Here is a 22,775-nt window from a genome sequence, read left to right on the forward strand (position 1 = left end):
ATTTTGTTATATTGAAATCGTGTACAAGCACACTTCGTTATACTGGGGTCCAAAATACATTGTGTTCTATGGACAAAAAAAGTTATTAATACTTTGTTACATCAAGACTTTCATTATATTTAAGTTCATTAAGCATGCAACGAAGTTCATATGCATTGTTTCTGGTTAAATTTGTCGCTGTCTTGTTAAGAGCTGGAACTGCTGAGGCCATATTCTTGGACGATCATTTTCGCACCTAATATTATTCTTCAGGGATTCTGTATGAGTAGTACAGGACACATCAGCATCCACAAGCAACAACATTTCTGGCACTGCTCTATGACAGTATGCTTGGCACTGTGCGAAATATGCCATCGACTGTGGTCACAGATGCATCGTGCACTAGTCACACGAAATCTAGCAAAAGTAATTGTATCTTCAGAAGTGATAATCCAAGAATATGGCCATTGTATAACCAGCAATTTTTATAGGCCGGTTCTCCACATTGAGGCCAGGATGTAGCCTGTGAGGGGAGTTTTTTGCAAGCATTCACTGCACTCGCAAAAAGTGCTTGTTATGTCGTCACATCTACACTCACCCCCAATGATTTCCCTTTGGCGTCCGCTTCATAATATTTCTCTGGAAGTTTCGTCGCCCGCAGCCAAACTGGGTCAACGCAAACATGTGTAGCAGTGCTAGCATGCGCCGCAAGATCTTGTTTTGGGCCTCCTGCAAAGGAGCAGTGAAGGAGAAATTTCCAGCATGGGTCACAAGGATTGACGACACATAATTCAGGCAACTCTACACTTTACAAAAACATGAGAAAGGAGTTGCATGTGTCATTTACAGTCTGACTCCACTCTGAGGTCTTTTCTACAAGGTCATGGAACTTCTTGAGTTACTTCTTCATACATTATCATGTGAGAAATGGAATTTGAAGTATATCTAACAGGACTGTTACATTACACTGCACATAAAACTCAAACAACTGTGCTGAGTTACCTACAATTCCACATGTACACCCTCGTAATTTTTTAATAGTATCACGCAAGCTTCAGCCAGAAAGCTGATCAGCGCCATGCAATGCAGCACATTGGTGAAATGTTCAAGAGCATGCCTGTGTGCGCAAAGTGCAGCCCACTGCAAGTTCTCTCGGCTGCACTGTTCTGGTAGATAGAATTGTCACCTGTGCTCTCTGCTGTGCTGTGGGCTCAGTTTTTTTTTTTCTTTTTTCTTGTGGGCACTTTTCACAGATCATTGCTTAAAGACACAAGGTACATGTGAACATTGAGAAGTCGACACATGCCCACAGCTAGGCATGCTTGCCTTCATTTATTTTTGTTTTACCGCGTACCTATTTTGTGTCGTTCTATTTTATTAATTTATTTACTTATGCTTGCTGTTTTCGTGGAGAATGAAATTATAGATGTATTAAGGCACCGCAATTGATCTGCGGATTTGAAAATATCAGATTTTGCTTTTTCTACTGTCTTCTCATGCGTGCGGCCATGATGACGCATTGATGAAGACAAGTTGCCGTCATGACAAACACACCTTTATTCTGCTGTTTAATGAACTTTAAAAAAAATGGGAATGTTTCCTTCCGTGTATCTGTATGATCACTCAATACGAAAAAAAGCCCCTGGCAGATTGGACGACCTCAGCAAGACGGTGTGGCAGCAGAAAGGTGCTGGAATGATGTCGGTGTCCATTTTTCAGTCTCCCACTGTTCTTCAATCACAGCACGCAAATCGTCACAATTGTATGGTGGAGCAGCATCTTTGACAGGTTGAGCTTCATTATGCCCCAAATGTTTTCAAGAATATTCATATTTGCTCTTAATGGCGGCCAATTTAATGTCATTACACAAAGATCTTCCAGATGAGCTTGCATGGTGCACGAGTGCATGGCTGACAAGTTTTGCTAAAGCCAGTAGTAGCCGGCTGGAAAAGGATTGCTGTCTAGCACACAGGAAAGGAGGCCCTGATTGATGACTTCTATGTAAGCTTCACTGCACGTCCATTCCTCAACCAAGGCCCTCCTCGGTTATCACGCCCTAAATGTTCACGCTCTTGCGCCCACTGGCCCTTACTTGCTGAACATAGCAGAGGGGGTCGCACCTGAAAAATATCAAAGCAATCACTTAGATAAAACATAGAAGCATTTTTCGACAAATGTCTGCGTGCATGCTGTTTTAGAGATGGATCACTATACAATTACAGTAAGAAGGATGAACAAAAACACATGGATATAAGCTTAATAAAAACTTGGAAATAATACGCACCTCAAGAGGTCTGGTCAGTAGACCTGCTTTCGGCTCCACTGGGTGCAATACGTGGACTCATCAGGGAAAACATTTCACCAGTTATCTACAGTCCAGTGAAGATGCACTTGAGCGAACGTGAGTCTCTTTGCTATTGTGTCACTGGAAAGGAGCGACGTCTTGGCAGCCCTTTGGTTCCTGAAACCTGCTTTGAAAAGCCACTGTCACACCAGTCCTGTGCTGATGTCGAGGCCGACCACATCTCCTGCCTGAACAGCTATCGTGAAATGATTAGCATCAGCAACAGCAAGGATTAGCATCAGCAAATGCAACCAAAGCAGCATCCTCTTCTTCAGTAGTCTTGCAGACACTATTTCTTGCTGCATCACCAATGCATCCCTCATCTCCGAACTTCTGCAGAATTCTGTTAACAATGGCTTCAGTTATATCCAATGTGTTTACAATCTCTCTGTAGGATACACTCTGCAGTGATATATTTATTGCAGCCTCTCTGATTTCATTTGGCACATGAGGAGGCATGTCATACCCAGCACAAAAGTCACTGCTGATACAGGTGGTCAAGGGATTATTTATTACATGATGCTGCGATCACGCCTTATTTATATAGCAATATAGTTACATTTCTTATCTAGTCAGGCACATGATCTACTTTAATAACATACAAACAGCAACGCCTGTGGGTGTGTTTCAGCTTCCTCAATGCTCACACTCTCCACGTGGCTGTGTAAGACGTTCATAAACATGGGGGAAAAAAAAGGAACCAATAATGCAGCAGAAAACACATGGGGTGATTCTGCCTAGCAGAACAAAGCAGCCGAGGGAATTTTCACTATACTGCGCTTCGCATGCAAGCATGTACTCTTGACCCTTTCGTGGATGTGCTCTGTTGCATGGCACTGATCGGCTTTCTGGTCAACGCTCGCAAGATATTAAAAAATTGCAGGGGTGTACATAAGTTAACCAAAGGCAGTGCACCACTTTCAAGATGAATTCCATTGAGGTTATTTTCCTGATAAAATGAACACTCAGAGTATTTCTGTTTAGCTTCCCAAATAATCAGTATACTTCTGTAAATGTGAAGTTTCAACATGAAGAGGCATTAAACGTCCCTTTGTGCTCATCTTAAATGTGGCATACAAAACACATACACTCGAGATGAGCCTGTAAAATCATTAACAGGCCATTGGCTAGTAAGAAATACATGTTTGGTTTGGGCTCAAGGGGCTTTGTTTTTGTTCCAGCTGTGGGAGATGAAACATTGCGGCAGAACCTATCTTACGATGGCTGCTGACGGTAATGCATTAGTACTGAATCAATATAGTGACTCAAGGTATTGCCACCATCAAAACAAGTTACGTATGAGGCATGTACTGTAATGGGACTGCCATTTCGCACTTACATAAGAACACCCTGCACCATCTAGCGCCGCCGCTGCGAAGCCTACGCATGACTTGCGAAATGCATGGCATGCCAGTGCTCATGAATGCTAAGAAACGCATCATGTGATGACTGGGATCCTCTCTTGTGCTTCTTTCTGGACACACTGCACCATCTAGTGGTGCTGCCAAGAAGTCCACACATGGCTTCCGAGACAAGCGTGATGTGCCGGTGCCTGCGAACGCTAAGAATTGTTCCCTCGCTTCTCACGCACTCAGTGGCACATACTCAGTGACCCATGTTCATGAAAAGTTCATTGAAGAGTGGCATGTACTCGTTGCATTCATGGTGCAGCTCGCTAAAGCGTTGGCATAAAAGGTGTTCATCGAAAAGTGGTACACACACAGAGCATTTGTGGCACAGCCTGCAAGTGCATTGGGTTGCTGTCCTTGAGGAACCCTTGCGACATGGGCTTGAGAAATTTATCACATCTTTTCTGTCATTGTAGGGAAGCACATTCTCAGTGGCACTTACCTCATTAACCAAATTGGCGTCAAAGATATTCATTGAAAAGCAGCACATACCTACTGGCCCTGTGACCAAACTAGGCATCAAAGAGGTTCATTCAAGACCAGCACAGACCAAGTGGTGAATAACCAGTGCTCCAAGTTGGTGTTAAAGAGTTTCTTCAAACAGTGGTACTATACAGCCCCACGTCTATGGTGACCCATGTCGGTATGCAAGAAGTTTGTTGAAAAGCGGCACGTATGCGATGCCACATACTCTGTGATCGAAGTTGGTCCGATGGTTGGTTTCAAACCCTGTTACCTCAGTAGAGCACTCCAATGTGCTACCCATGAACCATGAACTACTCACTGACCCTGGTAGGTGGGAAAACAAACAAACAAACAACACAGACAGATAAATAGCCCCTGAGAAGTGTGTGAAATACCCAAAGAATGCTAATCCATTAAAAACATAACAGTACAATGCAGTATGCTTGATCCTAGTGCTCTAATGTCGTCGTGAGAGATGGTGCACACAGGCTCTCAATTTTTTCATGCTGACAAGCTTTTTATCAGAAAAAATAAGAGATAACCTGATTTGCAAGCTGTAGACAGGGACTGTACTGATGCATGACAAGTGCATGCTGTTGCAATAAAGTGTAAATCTCTCCTGCCTGCATCTTGGGGATCAAAGAGATATGTTATGTCCAAGATAAAGGTTGTAGGGATAGAAGTGCACCTCGATGCCTTTGTGTGGGCATTCACCTGTTCTGTTGACAGTTTATCAACGAATGATTTATGGATTATATGTATCCCACAAAATTACTGATCTTTACCAATGTCCACCTGTCATTTATTAGACTTAATTGATTAGGCCTCTTCCATTAATCATTTTTGAGAGTTTGACAGGAGTGGCATCACATGAGCAATGACACAGCAAGTGCGCAAGTTTGGAGCATCTATTTAACATAATGATGGAGTTCATGTCGATTCCAGAAATATATAGCGCCTGGGCATCTATTCTCAGATGCTGGTTTTATGGCCATTAAAAGAATGTATCGGTTTCACCCAAAGATCCCAGACAATAAACATTCCTTCACTCTGTAGAAAAGAGCATGTAGTTTAATATCCTAAACCAGTAATTTTCTTTTTCCCTGTGCATATTGCAATTTCTTGCATATTTTAGCTGGACTTCACATTTCACTTTTGTCATCCTTAAATGCATAAGCATTTCTATGCCTACCCAACGAGAAAGCCTGTCCGTCCATCACGTAAAATGAAAAGTGTGGCAGCAACAGCGAGCGAATTAATCTTCGTGCTGCCTCTCACTTCAGTGTGAACTAAGCAGTAATGACACAGCACACACGAAGCTATCGGCACTCGGCGTACTCTGTCCCCATCGCGGATCGCTTTCAAGATAGGGCCTGTGTGGCCATGCCAAACACAGCCACTGCTGGAGTACGGTTGATCGTGCTTGATCATGGTTCGACGTGGATGGATAAGGTGCTAAAGAGCAGTAATGGCTTATCATGATTGAAACATCATCAGTGCACCTGGCGCCGCCACCTAAAGTAGTTTGCTTGCGTCATCAATTCATCGTTCGTCACCGTTCGAAGCATATCGTATCGCCTCAGCACTGTTGTTTTCCTGGTCAGACCAAGTTTCATAACATTGATAATGACACTGGGCTACATGGAGATGAGCAAGTGGCACAATGCTTACGCATACTTTGACAACTGCCAGAGCAGTTGTAAAACTTTGACTGTACTGTTTAACTATACTGCACAGAGATTCACTGGTGCCATGTATCTTATTTATTTCTGCACTAAGTGCTACTTTATAACATGTATTGTTTATATATTCAAAAGCCCCTAGTACAAACTATATCTAGTACTTAACAATTCAAAGATAGTCCTTTTTATCAATCGTTTATACACTTGTGTTTCAAACTTTGTTCTACCTCTCAAACATTGGAATAGGGTCCTGCAAAAGCAGGTAACTGTGTCTTAACCTTTCTGTATATACCTGGCAAAAGATTCGGTTAATAAATTAATCGATAAAAAACCCTGCATCGAAAGCAATTATTCCAAAAAAGGCAAAAATGATGAATGATTAATCATTAATTGAATAAAAAATTAATTGAGCATCTTTAGTTGGGGGTGGCTTTTTTCACTGAGCAGTCTGTAGCAGTGGTGCTTTGCACTGCCTACCGCATAGGGTATGTATGAGTTTTCCCTCTCGTCTACCAGTCCCTGTTTTGGGCATTGTTCGTCTGCAGTGCTTCGCACCTATATGGCGAGTGTGTACCTTGTGCTGCTCCTTTTCCGAACGCTAAGCTGAAGAGCAATGCGTAGTGCTCGCGCAGCGTCGCACTACACTGAGCTGCACCTATCGGAGGCCCAAGCAGACAGAAATTGCCCTAGCTCTCATGAGTTATTGCAAGAGCGTGCAGCATAGCTGCGGGAAAGCGGCATGTCATGGGGAGCCATTCTCCTGCAGCGATGTGATAGTGCTTTCACTTTCTGTATTTTCTGCCCTTGGTGCGAGAGCCCCTTTGATTCCTGCACCGCTCCGAGTACCCAGCACTGTTTAAGCAGTGCTGGGCGCCGCTGAAGACAAATTATTTCCGTTAACTTAGGGCAATACAGTAGACTTTCATATATTCCACTCCGACTAATTCGATTTTTAGGTTAATTTGATCCCAACGAAAGGAACATGGCAAGCGCCCATACATTTTTGTGGGCCCTGTTTCTGTGGGCCCTGCGGAGGCTGGCGATCTTCGGGGAACCACGACGGAAAGGCGCCACCATGTCTGCTGCGACGACTCACTTAGTGAGGACTACAATGTGAGAGTCAACAGCCCTTCAACGCCAGCAGGTCTGCGGTGACGACCTGCTTTGTGAAGACAAGAATGCGCCACGTCAACCGAGGGACGGCGCCGAGATGTCTGGACGTGGTCGGCGGAGCAAGTATTGTTAGTGTGTACGCATTCACATCAAGGTCTGATTGGAGCAGGGGAATTCCTGGAATGAGATGCTTTGCGGTGCCGTCTCACGCAGCTTAGAATGGACAAATGCGGTGGCCATTGTCTGTGGCGTCGACTCTGGGATAAAGAGGCACCTGCTCGGGTCAAGCACCGTGTCTGCAAGAACCCACTGGTGTCCACTCCACGGGTGTCCACTCACCTTGGGGTGGTCAGTGCAACCTGTGTGGAAGTGGGTGCGTAAGCCCTCCCCCTCAAAGGCGGGTCAGCTACGATGACTTTGGATGCTGCGTTTGGTCGAATGGCAGTTTTCTCTCACCTAGGGATCTAGGGAGGACAGAGTGCTTATAAGCAGCCGTTGTCGGCTCTTCTGTGTGCATTCCTCTTTCAGTCATGTTAGACTGATGAATGGTAACATTCTCATGTAGATACTGTAAATAAATCCCATATTCCTCGTTCTCGCTGAGAAGCAGTCCTTCCATTCAACAACTTGATGGCATGGGCCAGCTACCTTCTATTTCATGCCGAACCACAAACATTACAGCCCAAACTTCCATTATTTCGATCTAAAAAATTGGCCTTTGCTGAATAATTCGAACTTGACTGGTCAGCTTTGCCGCAACACAGCCGTGTTATGCCATGGAGCATACACAATTTATTGCGGTGAAAGTATTGCGGTGAAAGTTATTTGCAGGAAGTCTGAGAAGCCGACCTGAGCTAGTGTGCTGTAGCCTGCTACTCGGCACAGTGGGAGGGGGAACGGGGATTTAAAGGCTGGAGGAGGGGTGACAATGACATAAAAGAAGGATGCACAACGATGCAGGCAAGTTCAGCATTCTCATGGTTATTACCAATGTCCAACAGTCATCCAGAAGTGTCATCCGCCTTCCAGAGCATGGCTTGAGTCACGAATCCAAGTGAAACTTCACAAAAGTGCGCAATGAAGAAGCTTGTGTGTGGGTTTCTCCTGTGTGGGCAGCACAGGTACCAAGAAAGGACTTCAAAATATTTAAGGGCAGCGATAAACGGCTCCAGTACAGCAAGGGCATGCACGTCGCTTTCAGAAGCCAGAGTCTGCAGACCACAAAGAATCATGTGCACTGATTCTAGCAGGTGCTTCAGCACTTTTTCAATGCTTTCCTTGTCATTCTTTTCGGCTCCTTGCTTCTCTATAGGGTCGGCTTTACTAGCCCCCAGCATCCACTCCTTGACATAGAGGAACACTATGGCATGGGGACGTGTCCATGGGTCTACAGGCCAGCAAAGGCCACTTCATGTCTGTGCCACCCAGGGGCAATGAATGTTCACCGTGTGCTCTCAGCGACACTGAATTTGCAGTAGGCACAGATGCTGTCGTCAATGCCGGCACAGACAGAGGTTGTTGTGGCCCCTGTGCCTCAACCCGCACTGCAGTTCGTCTGCAGTCACTGGGTGGCACTTCTTTACCCCGGCGTTGTCTGTCTCAGTGAACAGATTGAGCAGCCTATCTGGGAACATTTGTCTCTTGCCATTTTTTGGAGAATATGAACTTCATGAATTTTTGTGCAATGCTTCAACATCCCTTCATGAGAGCCAGGACAGTTAGGACATTTCAATGAAGGTGCATCAAAGTCGGCAGTATTATGCTGCCCACTGCAACACAGGCAGGTCACTTGATTTCTGCACACAGCATTTACGTGGCCTATTTGAGACACTTCCGACACTGCAGAGGCCATGGAACGAATGGTCAGACGCGGTGTATCGCGTGTGCTCCACTTTGATAGACGCTGGCAAAGTCGACGAAGCAAATACTACTTTGATGCACCGAGAGTTCCTCAAGCATGTGCACCAATGAACTCAGCAGATTGATGAGGCCCACATACTTGATTTCAAGGTTGACATCAGAAATTACACCAGTCATTGACTCCTTCCTGTAATTAATAGATAGGAAATACACTTAAAGGGACCCTGAAACGATTTTCTACAAACATGCTGAGTCGTTAGAGTAGGTCCTTCTGATCATTAATTGACGCATCTAAGTGCTTTGCATAAAGCGTGTAATTTATTATAAGGTTTTAAAAATGCACATCACTGCCGATCGCAGCAGATTGCACGGCGGAATTTTAAGCCGCCCCTACCCGTATGACACAAATCAGCCATATGACGTCAGTGGGGCGAGCTATGGGATTGGCTGACCAGGGCGCGTGATCGATAATTTTTCCAACTTTATGGTAAACAAATGATGTTCGTAATAGTTGAAATGTTAGTTAATTTGTTTTCATAGAAAGAAAGTAACATAAAGGGGATGCACAAAAACAATTTTTCAGTACACTTAAGCACTTCCGGCACACAGCAAGTGTCGTCTGCTTGTGTTACAACGTGCTCCGTTTTGGACAAAAGCTCCGCTGTTAGTGTCGGTCTGTCTTTTCGCGAGCGCTATTATTCAACTTTGTTTTGTTGTGGACTGCAAACGTAGCGACTGGCAATATGTCAAGCTGCGACATCATGTCCCTCTGCAAGCCAGTAGACGAGCGGACTGGCTGCAGCGCATCGGACTGCCGCTATCCGATCGGCGCCAGGATTTGAGCGTTTGCGGCCGTCACTTTACACCGGAAGATTACTAATGCAATAGTGTTTCGCAAGTCCTGTATTAGGGTAAACGCAAGCGCAAAGGGGACAGGGCCTGGCTGTGTCCCCTTGCGTGTCGTTTCATGGCATGAACAGAACGCAAATGTGAATGGTCTGCATGGTGCAGCCACCTGGTGGCATAGAGCTCAACCAGACACAGTAGCAGTAACAAAATGTATTCTTCTTTGCTGCTGGTGTAAATTTTTTGCAGGAGTGTAATCGTTAACACGTTTTTGTAAATGTTTAAAATGTTTTACACTTGGTTAGAGCAATATTAGCTCTTTCTTTGGCTGGTTAAGCTCTGCGCCAATGGGTGGTTGAACCGTGGAGACCAATCAGGCAGCTCACGTAAGTCTACGCTAAAGTTCCTTCATTAGCTTGAGTTTATGCTTCCACCGTTCCGTCGAAATGTTCCGCTAGTGTGTGGTTAACGGAATACCAGACACGTTCGGTGCTGCAACAGAATGCTCGCAACGTACGCTGCTTCGATAGCTCTCGCTTGCGGTCGACGGCCAAGCGGCTAGCAGAGAGGTTTCACGGAGGCGCGGGCGGGGCGGGCTCCAAAACAACCAGAAGTGGACGTGACGTCGCATCGTGACGCAGAACCAGTGAAGGCAGAGCTTAGCCGCGATGGCTCAGCGAACGAGTTGAGGAGGAAAAGCGTGTCTAGGGAGGAGGGTAACTTGTAATCGCTTGTAGCTCCATTAATACGTAACGCTACACTTAAATTGTGGTGCGAATGCTCTACTTAAGCTGTACCCTACGCGTCTACAAAATTTGTCCGAACTGTTTCAGGGACCCTTTAATGTCAGAATACTCTTGAACTTCTTTATTATAGTTCGACTTTTTGTATCTACCACTAAGATGCCTTTTCAATAGTTGATCCAGACTTTGTTGATTGGCCCAGGGGTCATACTTCCAATATTCTGTAAAAAACTGCCTACATAGGGAGTTCGGGTTGTGTGACGCCATAAGTGGCACATAAGAGACTAAAGAGACCACGAAAAATTGTTGCTAACTCTTGTTAGATGGAGTCTGCTCACTCGACATCTGGCACATCTTCATATGACATTCAATGGCTTCAGTGTTCTTGTTGTCAGAGTTGATGGCTTCAGGTGTTGAGCTCTCGCAGAAATGGGGCAGGTCCAAGCTGCCAAAGCATGTCGTCTAAACATGAGCAATGAAGTAGATATTCCAGCAGAACTTCGTCCGTGTCTCTTCTTGTGTCGTCTGTTTGGCGCTATAGTACTTCAGTAATGAAGTAGATAGCTGATCTTGTTCAGGTGGTCGTGTGAGCGTCTTCTGCCTCATTCTTAATGAAAGTGCATTTATTAAACTGGCAAAACCATAAAAAAAATCTATAACATCAAGAGGCCCAGAGCACCAGTGAGCCCTGGGCACTTCTTTCACTCCTACTGCTGGGCGCCAAGGTCGTAGAGGAGAAAGCAGGCACGCGCGAGACAAAAAAGTGAAACGGGGTGTCTAATGGGACATTCACTAAGTACATGCTTCTTAATTATGTGGGCGCACATGCACCGTCACCAGTCACAGTACAAGCACCTAGGCACCTAATAAGAATACTGGAATCCATTCTGACCTGTTTCTGATGGCGATTTGAGTCTTCGTTTCGGCCATCATGCGTGTCTCTTATATAAGGCCATTAACGGGGCCTAGTACACATGTGCAAGCACTGTTCACCACAAAGTGGAGAAAAATCATCTGTGTTTTGGGAAAGCTAGCGAAACGAGAGGGGGTAAAATGATAAAACTCTGAAAGTGAAGGGCATGTTTACAGCCAACAAAAGAGCTGGGGTCTATCTAAGAAGGCTTGCCAGAAAACTTACTAGGCATCTCGGCGTTCGTACGTTCGTAGACAGTGCATGTACATGTGTAAAATAAGGAATATGTGCTGTGTTCCATAACAGTCTCACTTTTCGTCGCTTGGTACGCTTCACCGCATAACATTCTTGTATTGGGGCAAAGCTAATTTGGAAGGCAATAATATTGTCTATTCCCGTTTGCCCCTCTGATCCAAGCCGCTCTCTTTCTGTCTCTTAACGTTATGCCTAGCAATCTCCGTTCCATCACTCTTTGTGCGGTCCTTGACTTCTTCTCAAGCTTCTTTGTCAATCTCCAAGTCTCTGCTCCATATGTCAGCACTGGTAAAATGCACTGATTGTACACCTTCCTTTTCAATGATAATGGTAAGCTTCCAGTCAGGAGCTGACAATGTCTGCCGAATGCAATCCAACCCATTTTTATTCTTCTATGAATTTCCTTCTCATGATCAAGGTTCCCTGTGATTAATTGACCTAGGTAAACATACTCCTTCACAGACTCTACAGGCTTACTGGCGATCTTGAACTCTTGTTCCCTTGCCCAACTTTTCATCATTATCTTTGTATTCTGCATATTAATCTTCAACCCCACTCTTACACTCTTTCTGTTAAGGTCCTCAATCATTTTTTGTAACTAATCTGCATTGCTGCTGAATAGAACAATGTCATCGGCAAATCGAAGGTTGCTGAGATTTTCGCCATCGATCCTTACTCCTAAGCCTTCCCAGTTTAATTGCTTGAATACTTCTTCCAAGCACGCAGTAAACAGAGCATGCATTAGAGAGATTGTGTCTCCCTGTCTGACCGCTTCATTTATAGGTATCTTCATGTTTTTCTTGTGTAGAATTAAGGCAGCTGTAGAGCCTCTGTAAATATTTTTGAAGGTATTTACGTAAGCGTTCTGTACTCCTTGTGCTTTCAGGCCTCAATACGCCAACAGCAAGGGTTGTTCAGTTTTTGGACTCAATTGAGCTGCTCTTGGCGGCACTGCAGTAATTCGTTATGGCGCTACCACACAGCCCCTCCTCTATGTCGATGCACATACATCGCAGTGTAGTGATGCAGTGGAATGCCCGAGGCCTGCGTGGTTGCCCGAGTGACTTCTGACAGCGCGTCCAGAAATATCACTTCCCTGTGATTGTGATATGTGAGCCCAACATGCCTTCTGCTTTCCGCCTTTCTGTATATATATTGCTGTGGTCTCGAGAAGCTGATGAAACCAGCAAGGTGTTAGTGCGCATACACTGAGATATTTCACACTACCGCCATGTCCTCCAGCCCCATAACACGAACCACTACATTTGCTTGACGTGAACGCTTAAAGGCCGGGTCTTCTCGATACTCGGCGGCTATATTCCACCCAGATATTCCACACAGCAATCCAGAGTTGTGCAGCTCCTCATCTTATTGTGAGCGATTTCAATGCTCATCACCCCCAATGGGGAAGTGCAGTAATGAATAACCGAGGCAAAGCCCTGTTCGACGTTATGCACTCCCAGGATTTCGTCAATATTAACAATGGCTCTCCTACGTTTCTGTGTGGAACGTCCTATAGTAGCTGCTTGGACCTGACGTTTGTTTCCTCACGACTACAGTCCTCCTTTAGCTGGTTCAGTGATGTGGAAACACATGGCAGTGATCACATACCAACGTATATCTGAGTGAAGTGGTTTGCACCTACCACTTCGTCTCATGTGCAGTGCACAGACTGGCCCACTTTTAAGACATTCTTGGAGAATTCCTGTGCGGATCTCGAGTCACCAACCCAAACAGAAGACTTGATCACGTTCGCCCTCGGTGAGGCCACACGGAACCTATGTGCACCTACACCGGGGTCTCCTATCGATGTGGAATTTGAGAGGTTATGCGCAGTCTGACGGCACACTAAAAGGAAATACAGGACAAAATCTATGTACGATCTCGCCCTTTGTCACCGTGCTCAACGACAAATAAAGCGCCATCTCGAGAAATTAGGAAGGAAGCGCTGGAGAAAGTCCTGCTCATCACTGGATCCTCGCAAGCCGCTGTCACTTATTTGGCATGTAGTCAGGAGCCTACGTTTTCCCCCACAAGAAAGGTACCCTTTCAGTCTTCTGGCCCTTTACCAACGCCGCACTGGTGTAGAGGTAGCAGACGACTTCTGCAAAATGATTGTGGGCACAACTCAGCCAACCTCAATCCAATTTGAAATTTTTGCGTCACCTTCCCCTAGTGACCACCACGACTTGCTCTTTACGATGCCTGAATTAGAGGCTGCTCTTGCGTCGTGTCTGCATTCATCTGCCCCTGGCCCTGACAAGATATCCCATACTCGTCTCTCTCTCACCTTGGCAGGGCTGGTTGCACTGCGCTGCTCAATTATTACAATGACACATGGGTCTCCGGTATTGTTCCGGAGCAGTGGAAGATCAGCCGCCTGGTCGCTCTCTTGAAGCCTGGAAAGACTCTTTATGAGCTTACCTCATACTGGCCAGTTGCATTAGCCAGCTGTGTTTGAAAAGTTATGGAATGAATGGTCCTGGCGAGGCTCGAATGGTTTCTGGAGAGAAATTATCTTTATCCGAACATGATGACCGGTTTTTGGCAGCGTCATTCTTCGATTGACAGCGTCATTGACCTCGTTAAGACAGTGGAACATGAAAAACGTTGATGCCGACTTGTCACCGCTGTTTTCTTAGACATCAACGGGGTCTATGACAACATCCTTCATGAAGCCATTCTCGATGCCCTAGATGACTTGGGGATTGGCGGCCGGCTCTACCTGTGGATTGTGAGCTACCTCAGCGGCCGTTTTGTTTACATGTCCACACCTGACGGAGAGACTAATCGTCATCAGGTATGCCGTGGAGTTCCTCAGGGAGGAGTTCTCAGCCCAGCATTATTTAATGTGGCACTGACTGGCCTGGTGAGCAAATTTCCAGCTCACATACACATCAGTGCATATGCAGATGACATCTGCATCTGGGCTTCTGGTACAACACGCCCACAACTACGTGCAAAATTACAATGTGCTGTGTCATCTACTTCACGATACATATGGCGCCAGGGTTTGCTCTTAGCTGCTGAAAAATGTGCTGTGGTTGCATTCACGCGCAAATCCATCTTCCACTACCTGATCTCCATTAGCAGTGTTATAATACCTTATGTCTCCCACCACAGATTCTTAGGCATTATCATTGACCATGGTTTGTCATGGTCGAGGCATGTTAATATGTTGAAGCAAAAACTTAATCTGTTTTGCCATGTTTTTCGCTTCATAGCAGGCATGAAATGGGGCCCCATGAAAGGCTCATTACTACGACTTTACCAGTCTCTATTCGTAGGCTATATTCGATACAGCCTCTCGATACTCTCAAACGTGAGCATTTCCTGCTTACAGACATTAGAGAGCGTTCAAGAGCGGGCACTCAAAATATTACTCGGCTTGCCATGGTGTGCCTCCAACAAAGGCACAATTGAGGAAGCCCGCGTATGCCCATTATCGGTATACCTGTCCCACGAACCACTTCGTGTATATTTTTGCTTACTGACACGACACCATTGCCATTCATTGACGTCGGTTCCACATGAACGGCCAGACAGCAGTTTCACAAGTACACTCCGCTGCCATCTACCCCACATAATATCAGGCTATGCCCTTCCATATCACCCCGTCAAACCACCGTGGATGATGGTTCGACCTTCCGTATGCGTGCATGTCCCCGGCATGCTAAAGAAATCATTGGTTCCCATTAGCAGACTACAACAACTTGCTCTGGCATACATCTGGTCAGAATACCAGACATATGTTCATGTTTACACAGTCGGCTCCGCGTCACCAAAGGCATCGACAGCAGCTGTGTTGATACCAGCCCAACAGATGACTTGAGGTTTCATTCTAGATCACAATTCTACATCAACCGCTGCAGAGCTTGTGGCTATTCAGGAAGCGATTTGCCACATCTGCAGGGAAAAACCTCAAGAGTGGTGCATTTCCACGGACTCACAACTCATGCTGCAAATTTTAATGCTTCCTGCGCCACACCGCATATCAGGTTCTGGCACTGCAGATCACCGAGCTACTTTCATGCGCTCAAGAAAAACACCACCGCATAGTGTTCCAATGGATCCCGGGACACTGTGGACTCAATGGTAATGAGATGGCCGATGCTGCAGCAAGGCGCGCCCTCAGCAATGGTCTGCGAACTGTAGTGCCATTCTCCAGACCGGACATCACCTGCCTCCTGTCGGAATTAATGAGGAGTGCGACGAGAAGATACTGGGCCCAGCCAGACGCTCATCACATGCATCTTAAAAGGCTGGATCCCAATATGCAATTTCCTGTTCTGTGCAGAATTTCATGCCCTCATACATGCCTGATACACAAACTGTGATTAGGCGTCGCCTTCACGTGCAAATACTTGCACATCATTGGACGGACAGACTCCCCGAGCTGTTCAGTGTGTGGCGTTGTAGAGACTATAGACCACGTGCTCGTGGTGTGCCCTGAGTATGTGCGCGAAAGTCTGGCAATGGCAGCGACCTTGAGACACTTATACAATAGACCACTGTCGCAGGACCTCTTGCTATACGCATGGCCACAGAGTTGGCAGACGATAGAGACAATGCGTGCTCTTTCACGTTTCTTAGGCGACACAGGCCTGGACTCGCGCTTGTGATAACATTTATGCAGTGTCTCCTTCACCTCGATCCTCCCATTATCATCCCCCATTGTGACCATCTTGCTTTCCCCTACCCTTACATAGAGTAGCAGGCCAGATGCTCCATTGTCTGGCAAACTTCCCTACATTTTCCAATCATTAAACTACTTCTTCTTCTTCTTCTGTACTTCTTGATTATGTAATGCCTCTATGACTGCTGGTATCTCTACTGAATCAAATGCCTTTTCGTAATCTACGAAAGCCATGTAGAGAGGCTTATTGTACTCCACAGATTTCTCCATTACCTGATTGATGACATGGATGTGATCCATTGTAGAATACCCCTTCCTGAAGCCAGCCTGTTCCCTTGGTTGACTAAACTTCAGTGTTGCCCTTATTCTATTGGAAATTATTTTGGTAAATATTTTATATAATAGTGGGAGTAAGCTAATGGGCCTATAATTTTTCAATTTTTTAACGCCTCCCTTTTTGTGGATTAGTATAATATTAGCTTTGCGCTTTGTCGGCGCCATCTTCTAACTGGGTTGAACCATTTGAACCGTTGGTTTCACGCTGCTCCGGTGGCATCAGCCTGCTATTGCGAGAGAGACGCGGGACGGGCGCCACCGCGCCGCTTTGCTGGTCGCTTTTTTTTTTCTTTCTCTCTCTTTCGGAGCGACTGTGGCCGACGCGCATGAAGCAGCTAGTGCTATCTTGTGGCGCGCTGCGCCTACTCAGCTATTCTCCGGTGCGCGGGCGGGGCGAGACGCGCTGTGCGGTAATGGCGGCAGATACGAACTTACGGAGGTAAACATCGCCTCGTCTCGACATCGTTTGTTTCAGGGAACTAAGCAACGCAAGTGTTGCGATTATTTGGCACGGAAAACGCCGTCCAGACTGCAAAATTTTGATCGTTATATCCGATATGCGGTGAATAACCTATCGTTATAAATGGTTTTTTTCCCCATAGACCTAATGCATAAAATGACACTCTCATGTCGACCCATCGTTATAACCGATATATCGTTATATGTGGTATCGTTATAAGTGGACTGCACTGTAACTGTACTTACATGCTATAGCTACATATAAAGCCTTCAATACACCAAGCAACACTGTGGAAAAGCCTACCTGGCTCTCCTTATGTGCTCGACGAAGTTGGTCCTTGTACTTCCTTGTCGAAGCAAAGCACTCGGAAGACGTTTCAGACTGGAGTGTATCCGGCTGCATATCAGTGGAGACATGCACAGACACAGATGACACCAAAGAATGAGCCATCAATCGAATCATTCATTTACTTAAACAAACCTTCATTTGTTGAAGTGAACACAAAGCTTCTGAACAGTCAATGAAAGTGGACTTGGAAGCATTTTCTTTCCAGCTATGAACACTGTAACTTCCACACAAAGAGAGTATGCAAATCTGAAGGAGGGCAAGTGGTGCCTACGTGATACATTTTCATATTGCACAGATACTACTACAACTTTAAGAAGCCACTACTTTGTTTGTGAAAGCTCTAAAAAGTGTTTTGCAATTCCACAAGGAAGGGCGTGAACGAAGTGCAAACAAAAATGTGATTAATGTGAAATCTTCACTTGCCTTGCCATGAACTGGACAGTTGCATGTGCACCTTGGCTTTCCATCCGATCCCTCTCCTGAAAAGCATGACATGGATGAGATTTCATGCAGCCACTGCACAACAGCATGCAGTTAGTATGTCAGATAGAGGAAAGTTAGAAGGGTTAGTAGCACTACCTTGAATAAACTGAATGAATCTTTCAAGGTCAGTGATCTGGGTCTTCAGTTGTGAAACCAGCTGCTCCTTCATTTTGACAGGGTTGACCATCTGAGCCAGTTGCAAAAGCATTAAGAATAATGTGGTTTGCAGTTTCTGAGGAAGTTACTTGGTTAATGTAATGCCTTTCCAGCTCATTTCATACTGCAGCAGCTAGAAGAAGAAATGGTTTACAGCCATACATCTGCAAGCATGCACAAAGCAGCTGTTTCTCCAAAGGATAGATACACTAACTTCTGTCAACTTATACGCAGAAGTGCACTAGTAAAGGGCATAGGCGCTGACTACAGGGGCGCTCCATGGCCCAAGCCCTGTACAAAGTTTTCTGGGGGGGAAGCAGAGACCCCTCCCTCCCCCCACACACACACCTAAAGTGTCATTACTAGAGCTTTTTCATCGATATCATTTGAGGTTTCTTTTGACTTGCCTCGACTTTTTCACTCAAAATTTTATTGTTGCTAATAGCTTACATCTTTGTTGGCACGGACATGGATGGCTTTTAATTCATACTTTCGTTTTATTTTTGCAAATCCTGACAATAGGAGGACAAGCGCATTAGAGGCACCAACGTCAGCTGCCTCATCAGTATTTTCTCACTTCAACATTGTTTTAAGTTTACACTGTAAACACTATGCACATACACAACATATTTGAATACACAGTACAAATTCCATTATAGTTTTCAAAGGAGGTAGCCTATTATTTCTAAAGGTATGGATAGCCTATGCCTAGAGAATGAATATGTTGCTATATGTTCACCTCGCTTCAAATTGCTTTGCGTGCTTTTCTGACCATGAATAGAACCTATAGATTTCAGTGACCCCTTTGGCAGAGTCTTTTATCAAAGGCATGTGAAATGCACGTGAATGATATGTATCTCAGCATTGTCTCTTGTAGTAAACGGTGCTAACAACTCGTGAAAAGAAAAAAAAACATTTCTAATAATTTATAATGTTTATTAGGCATGGAAACATTGTCACTTACATACAAAGGTCATAAATATATACAGGGTGTCCCAATTAACTATCATGCACGAAGATTTAAAAAAGAAACAATGTGTTAATTCGATTCAATTCAATTAGTTAGTCGAACAAAACCTAGTACAGTGGAGTAGCTGCCAGTAATTTTTTCGTTACTGAGATTTAATTAGGTCATTGTAATCAATTATCTAACTCGAGGCGTACTATCCTAACCATCAAAGTGTCAATGAGGCATTTGTAGGCACAGCCAAGGGACATCTAACTGCAGTATTTTCAGTGATGTACTAATTGCGTACTAATTTTTTCTGACTGATAAATAAACCCTGTGAAATATGCAGAATACCACATGACTGCACGGCCACTCGCATCATAAAGCAGTTCCATCGAACAGGCTCCCTCTGAGTTAGACAGAATTAAATAAATAAAGCAAATAGAGAAAAACATCGCGATTGAGCTAGTTTCTTATCTGCCATGCCCTGGCTGAACTAACATGTCGCATTTGGTGTTACAGTCAGATAAAACTCAAGTCTACAGTGAAGCCCTATCCAGGCCCTCATAACAACCAGCCACTGCTCATCCGCGAGGATGTAAATAGTTTGTGCTTCAAACTTTCCTTGTTACCTAAAAATGAGGTGGTAACCACAAAAGTAAAATTAAAGCGCATAACTTCGCACTTTTTCACTCGTCTATTATAGTGGAACGGTGAAAGCCAAATTCTTTATTGAAATGAAATAAAACGCTTGCTTTGCTGCAACTATTTATTGCCAAGTTTCACTTCAGTTGGCAGTGAAGTTTCATGAGTAAAACGGGGTCAGCAATGAAATGAACTGTACTGCAAGTTTTTGAAGAGTGAACTGCTCAGACTCCATACACTTTTTCCGTGTCTGTTGCACACCTCATTGCTTCCGCCAATGAAAAGACTCAAGAACAGCAGATGCTCCGGAGGTATCAAGTACAACGCCATTTTGAAATGGTCGCATGACAATCGTTTTGTCTGGTTCTGCGATTGGCTGGCAGAGTAACAACCTCGCGTGGTCCATGTGCCTTGGTTGCCAATTGCTATTTTTTTAGGTTGTATCCTACTACAGTTGGAAACAAGCTGTGATAGCTGTTGTCTTAGCGTGGGTAAAACACACTGATGTTGTTTTTTTTGCCACGATACCAATCACCAAAAAAGCGAATTGAAGTCAGTGTAAATGTTTAAAGGTGCGTTTCGCCTTGTTCCAGTCGCCATGTCTTTCTCTAATGAGCAGAAAGAAAACATCATCCTTGCCTTGGGAGCTGCAAATGGCAACAAGAGGAAGGCCGCAAATATACAGTCAAACCCACTTATAATGATACCGGTTTTAACAATATATCAGTTATAACAATGAGAAGCTGCTGCACCTTCAACTTTTGTATATTTTCCATGGTGAAATAACCCGCTTACTACAATGCCCCAATGTGGCATTATCAGTTATAACGATGAAGTCTGGCTTCTGAGTGTTCAAACCGAAAGGTAGTGAAATGCAAAATCCTTGAAAAAAAAAAAGGAAAACGAGAAATTCGAGCTGCTGCACAATGGGTCGCTGCTCCAACGGCTGCCGCGCGCTCGTTTTCCAGCCATCTCTGCGCGGCTCTCTCCCATCGCCCTTCCACCCCTCTGAACACAAATGGGCTGCGCCCATAGCTCTACGCCACCCCATGTAAGATTTGGAGTCGGGCTTGTAGGACGATCAGAGGAACTTGGGGCGACAGGATTAGGCGAGCAGGATTTATTTGCAGTATTTACATTTGAACATGGGATACATTTACACAGTCTAGCGTGACTCCCAAATGGAGCCCGCAAGACGAAGCATACAGCAAACGAGCACACAGCTCATGAGTACATTGACGAGCACAGAGCACGACGACGAGCACCCCTAGCAGCCGACAAACAGTCGTTTTTAAACACTTCATGTTCCCTAGATCCCTAGGTGAGGCAAAACGTTCGATGTCATCGTAAACAAGCCGCCTCTCTGCGGGACGTTTTACACACACACACTCACACACAGGTTTCAGTGCCCCCTCTGAGGACCGACGACCTTTGCAGCACTCGGAGCTGACCTTCGCAGCGCGGCAGTCGTGGTGTCCATTGTCTTGCGTCCCCGTAGCCAGGTGGTCACGCCTAACCCCAGCCGGCGCCTCTAAATTCCAGAGTGGACCTCGCACAGTGGCCTCCGCCGCTGCCCATTGTCTGGCGTCTTCAAAGGCCTGTGAAAAGGCACCGCAAGGCATCTCCTTCCAGGAAATTCCCCTGCTTCAGTCGAACCGTGAAGGCATTGGCGATTTCACTAACAATAGCTGATCGCGTTTAGTCATGCGGCGCCGAGGGGTTGTTGACGCGGCACCTCGCGGTCCCTACGAAATGAGTCACCGTGGCAGGTGTTGAAGGCTTCCATGGTATCTTCGGGGAAGCTCGCCACGTTCGCAGCTGCAGCTGGCTGCGAAAACTTGCATGTTGCCACCTCGGCAGGCCATTCCTAACACCCACCCTCCGAAACACGAATGAACTGTGCCAACTGCACCGCAAGCAGATTGCTCGCTAGCTCCTCATTCATCCCGTACTCCCGCTCCGACTCCCTGCTGGCGCTAAGCCTTGCTCCCTCAAGGGTTGTAGGTGATAGTGCTAGCCTTTCATCCTTCCCTCAAGAACCACTTCTCGCATTCGTCATAGTCGGTTGCATCGAATTCGTTCCTGGCCACGCAGTTTCTCAGCCTTGCTTGTCTCGCCGCCGAAACGGAAGATGGCTGATCTGCCCGTTGATCATCAGCAATGCACAATGTTGCCTATGAAAAGGAAGCGCACGGCTATAGATTTGGAAACTAAGTGCTTCTAACCAATGAGACGATCGTTGCGAACCTGAAACGGGTGGCGTGACGGAGGTCTTGGGGATTATCTCATAAGTGACATTGGTCACTTGACGTAGAACGTGGTAAGGGCCTTTGTAGCACAGAAGGAGTTTCTCGAAGAGGCCCACTCAGCGGCAAGGGGACCAAAGTAGTACGAGAGAGCCTGGTGAAAAATATGTGTCATGATGGCGGCAATTGTAAGCCTGGCATTGAGATTCCTGCGATGCCAACAGACGAGTACGGGCAAGCTGTTGCGCGTGGTCAACGTGGGCAATGGCGTCGCAGGCATACTCGGTCGACAATTAGCCGCCAAGCAACAGCTCGCCACATGTGCCCAAACTGCTACTGAGACGTATGTCTCCTACATTCAGGATGTCCTAACCCTCTGTCATAAAATCGACACATCGATGCCAGAGGCGTACAGGGTTGGACACATTATCAAAGGCATCACAGACGATGCATTCAACCTTCTGGTCTTTAGAAACTTATCGACTGTTGACGCCATCATGAAGGAATGCCGCCGTTTTGAGCAGGCGAAGAGTCGTCGTATATACAATCAGTTTACATGGCTTCCAAATACTGCAGCGACCCCACCGACCAATCTAGCTCACCACCACCAAGCGAAATTGTGACACAAATTGTGCGCCGCGAACTCGAAGCAGCATTTTCTGCCTCGCTTCAACTGACGTCGTGGAACAACACCGCTGAGACGATATCGCTCATCCAGTCCATAGTTTGCCAGGAAATCGCTAATATGGGTCTTCCCTGTGCCTGTTCCTTGAGTCGCCCTGACACCCGTCCTGCTCCTATGCTTTGGTCCTATCACAGTCCACCTCACAGTGTCCATTATCCCTACGCTATCAGGAATCCATCAGACTGGTGTACACCTGACGACAGGCCGATCTGTTTCGATTCG

General features: G+C 45.7%; 1 protein-coding gene and 1 long non-coding RNA gene across 3 annotated transcripts in view; one reads left to right on the plus strand and one right to left on the minus strand.

Moving 5' to 3' along the window:
- Positions 1–22,775, plus strand: part of LOC142559786 (uncharacterized) — a 120,668-nt gene that overhangs the window by 87,334 nt on the left and 10,559 nt on the right. The gene's annotated exons all lie outside the window — the stretch shown is intronic.
- LOC142559781 (RUN domain-containing protein 1) overlaps positions 1–22,775 on the minus strand; it is a 66,665-nt gene that overhangs the window by 32,164 nt on the left and 11,726 nt on the right. For both annotated transcript variants that reach the window (XR_012823250.1, XM_075671423.1), the window contains exons 7-10: positions 17,969–18,059; positions 17,813–17,868; positions 17,345–17,437; positions 578–708 (exon numbers count right to left, since the gene is read on the minus strand). Coding sequence is in view for 1 of the 2 variants with exons in the window: in XM_075671423.1 (XP_075527538.1) it covers positions 578–708; positions 17,345–17,437; positions 17,813–17,868; positions 17,969–18,059 (371 nt within the window). In the remaining variant the exon portion in view is untranslated. The remainder of the gene's footprint in view (positions 1–577; positions 709–17,344; positions 17,438–17,812; positions 17,869–17,968; positions 18,060–22,775) is intronic.

The sequence above is a fragment of the Dermacentor variabilis genome, chromosome 10 (genome assembly GCF_050947875.1).
Source record: "Dermacentor variabilis isolate Ectoservices chromosome 10, ASM5094787v1, whole genome shotgun sequence".
NCBI lineage: Eukaryota > Metazoa > Arthropoda > Arachnida > Ixodida > Ixodidae > Dermacentor > Dermacentor variabilis.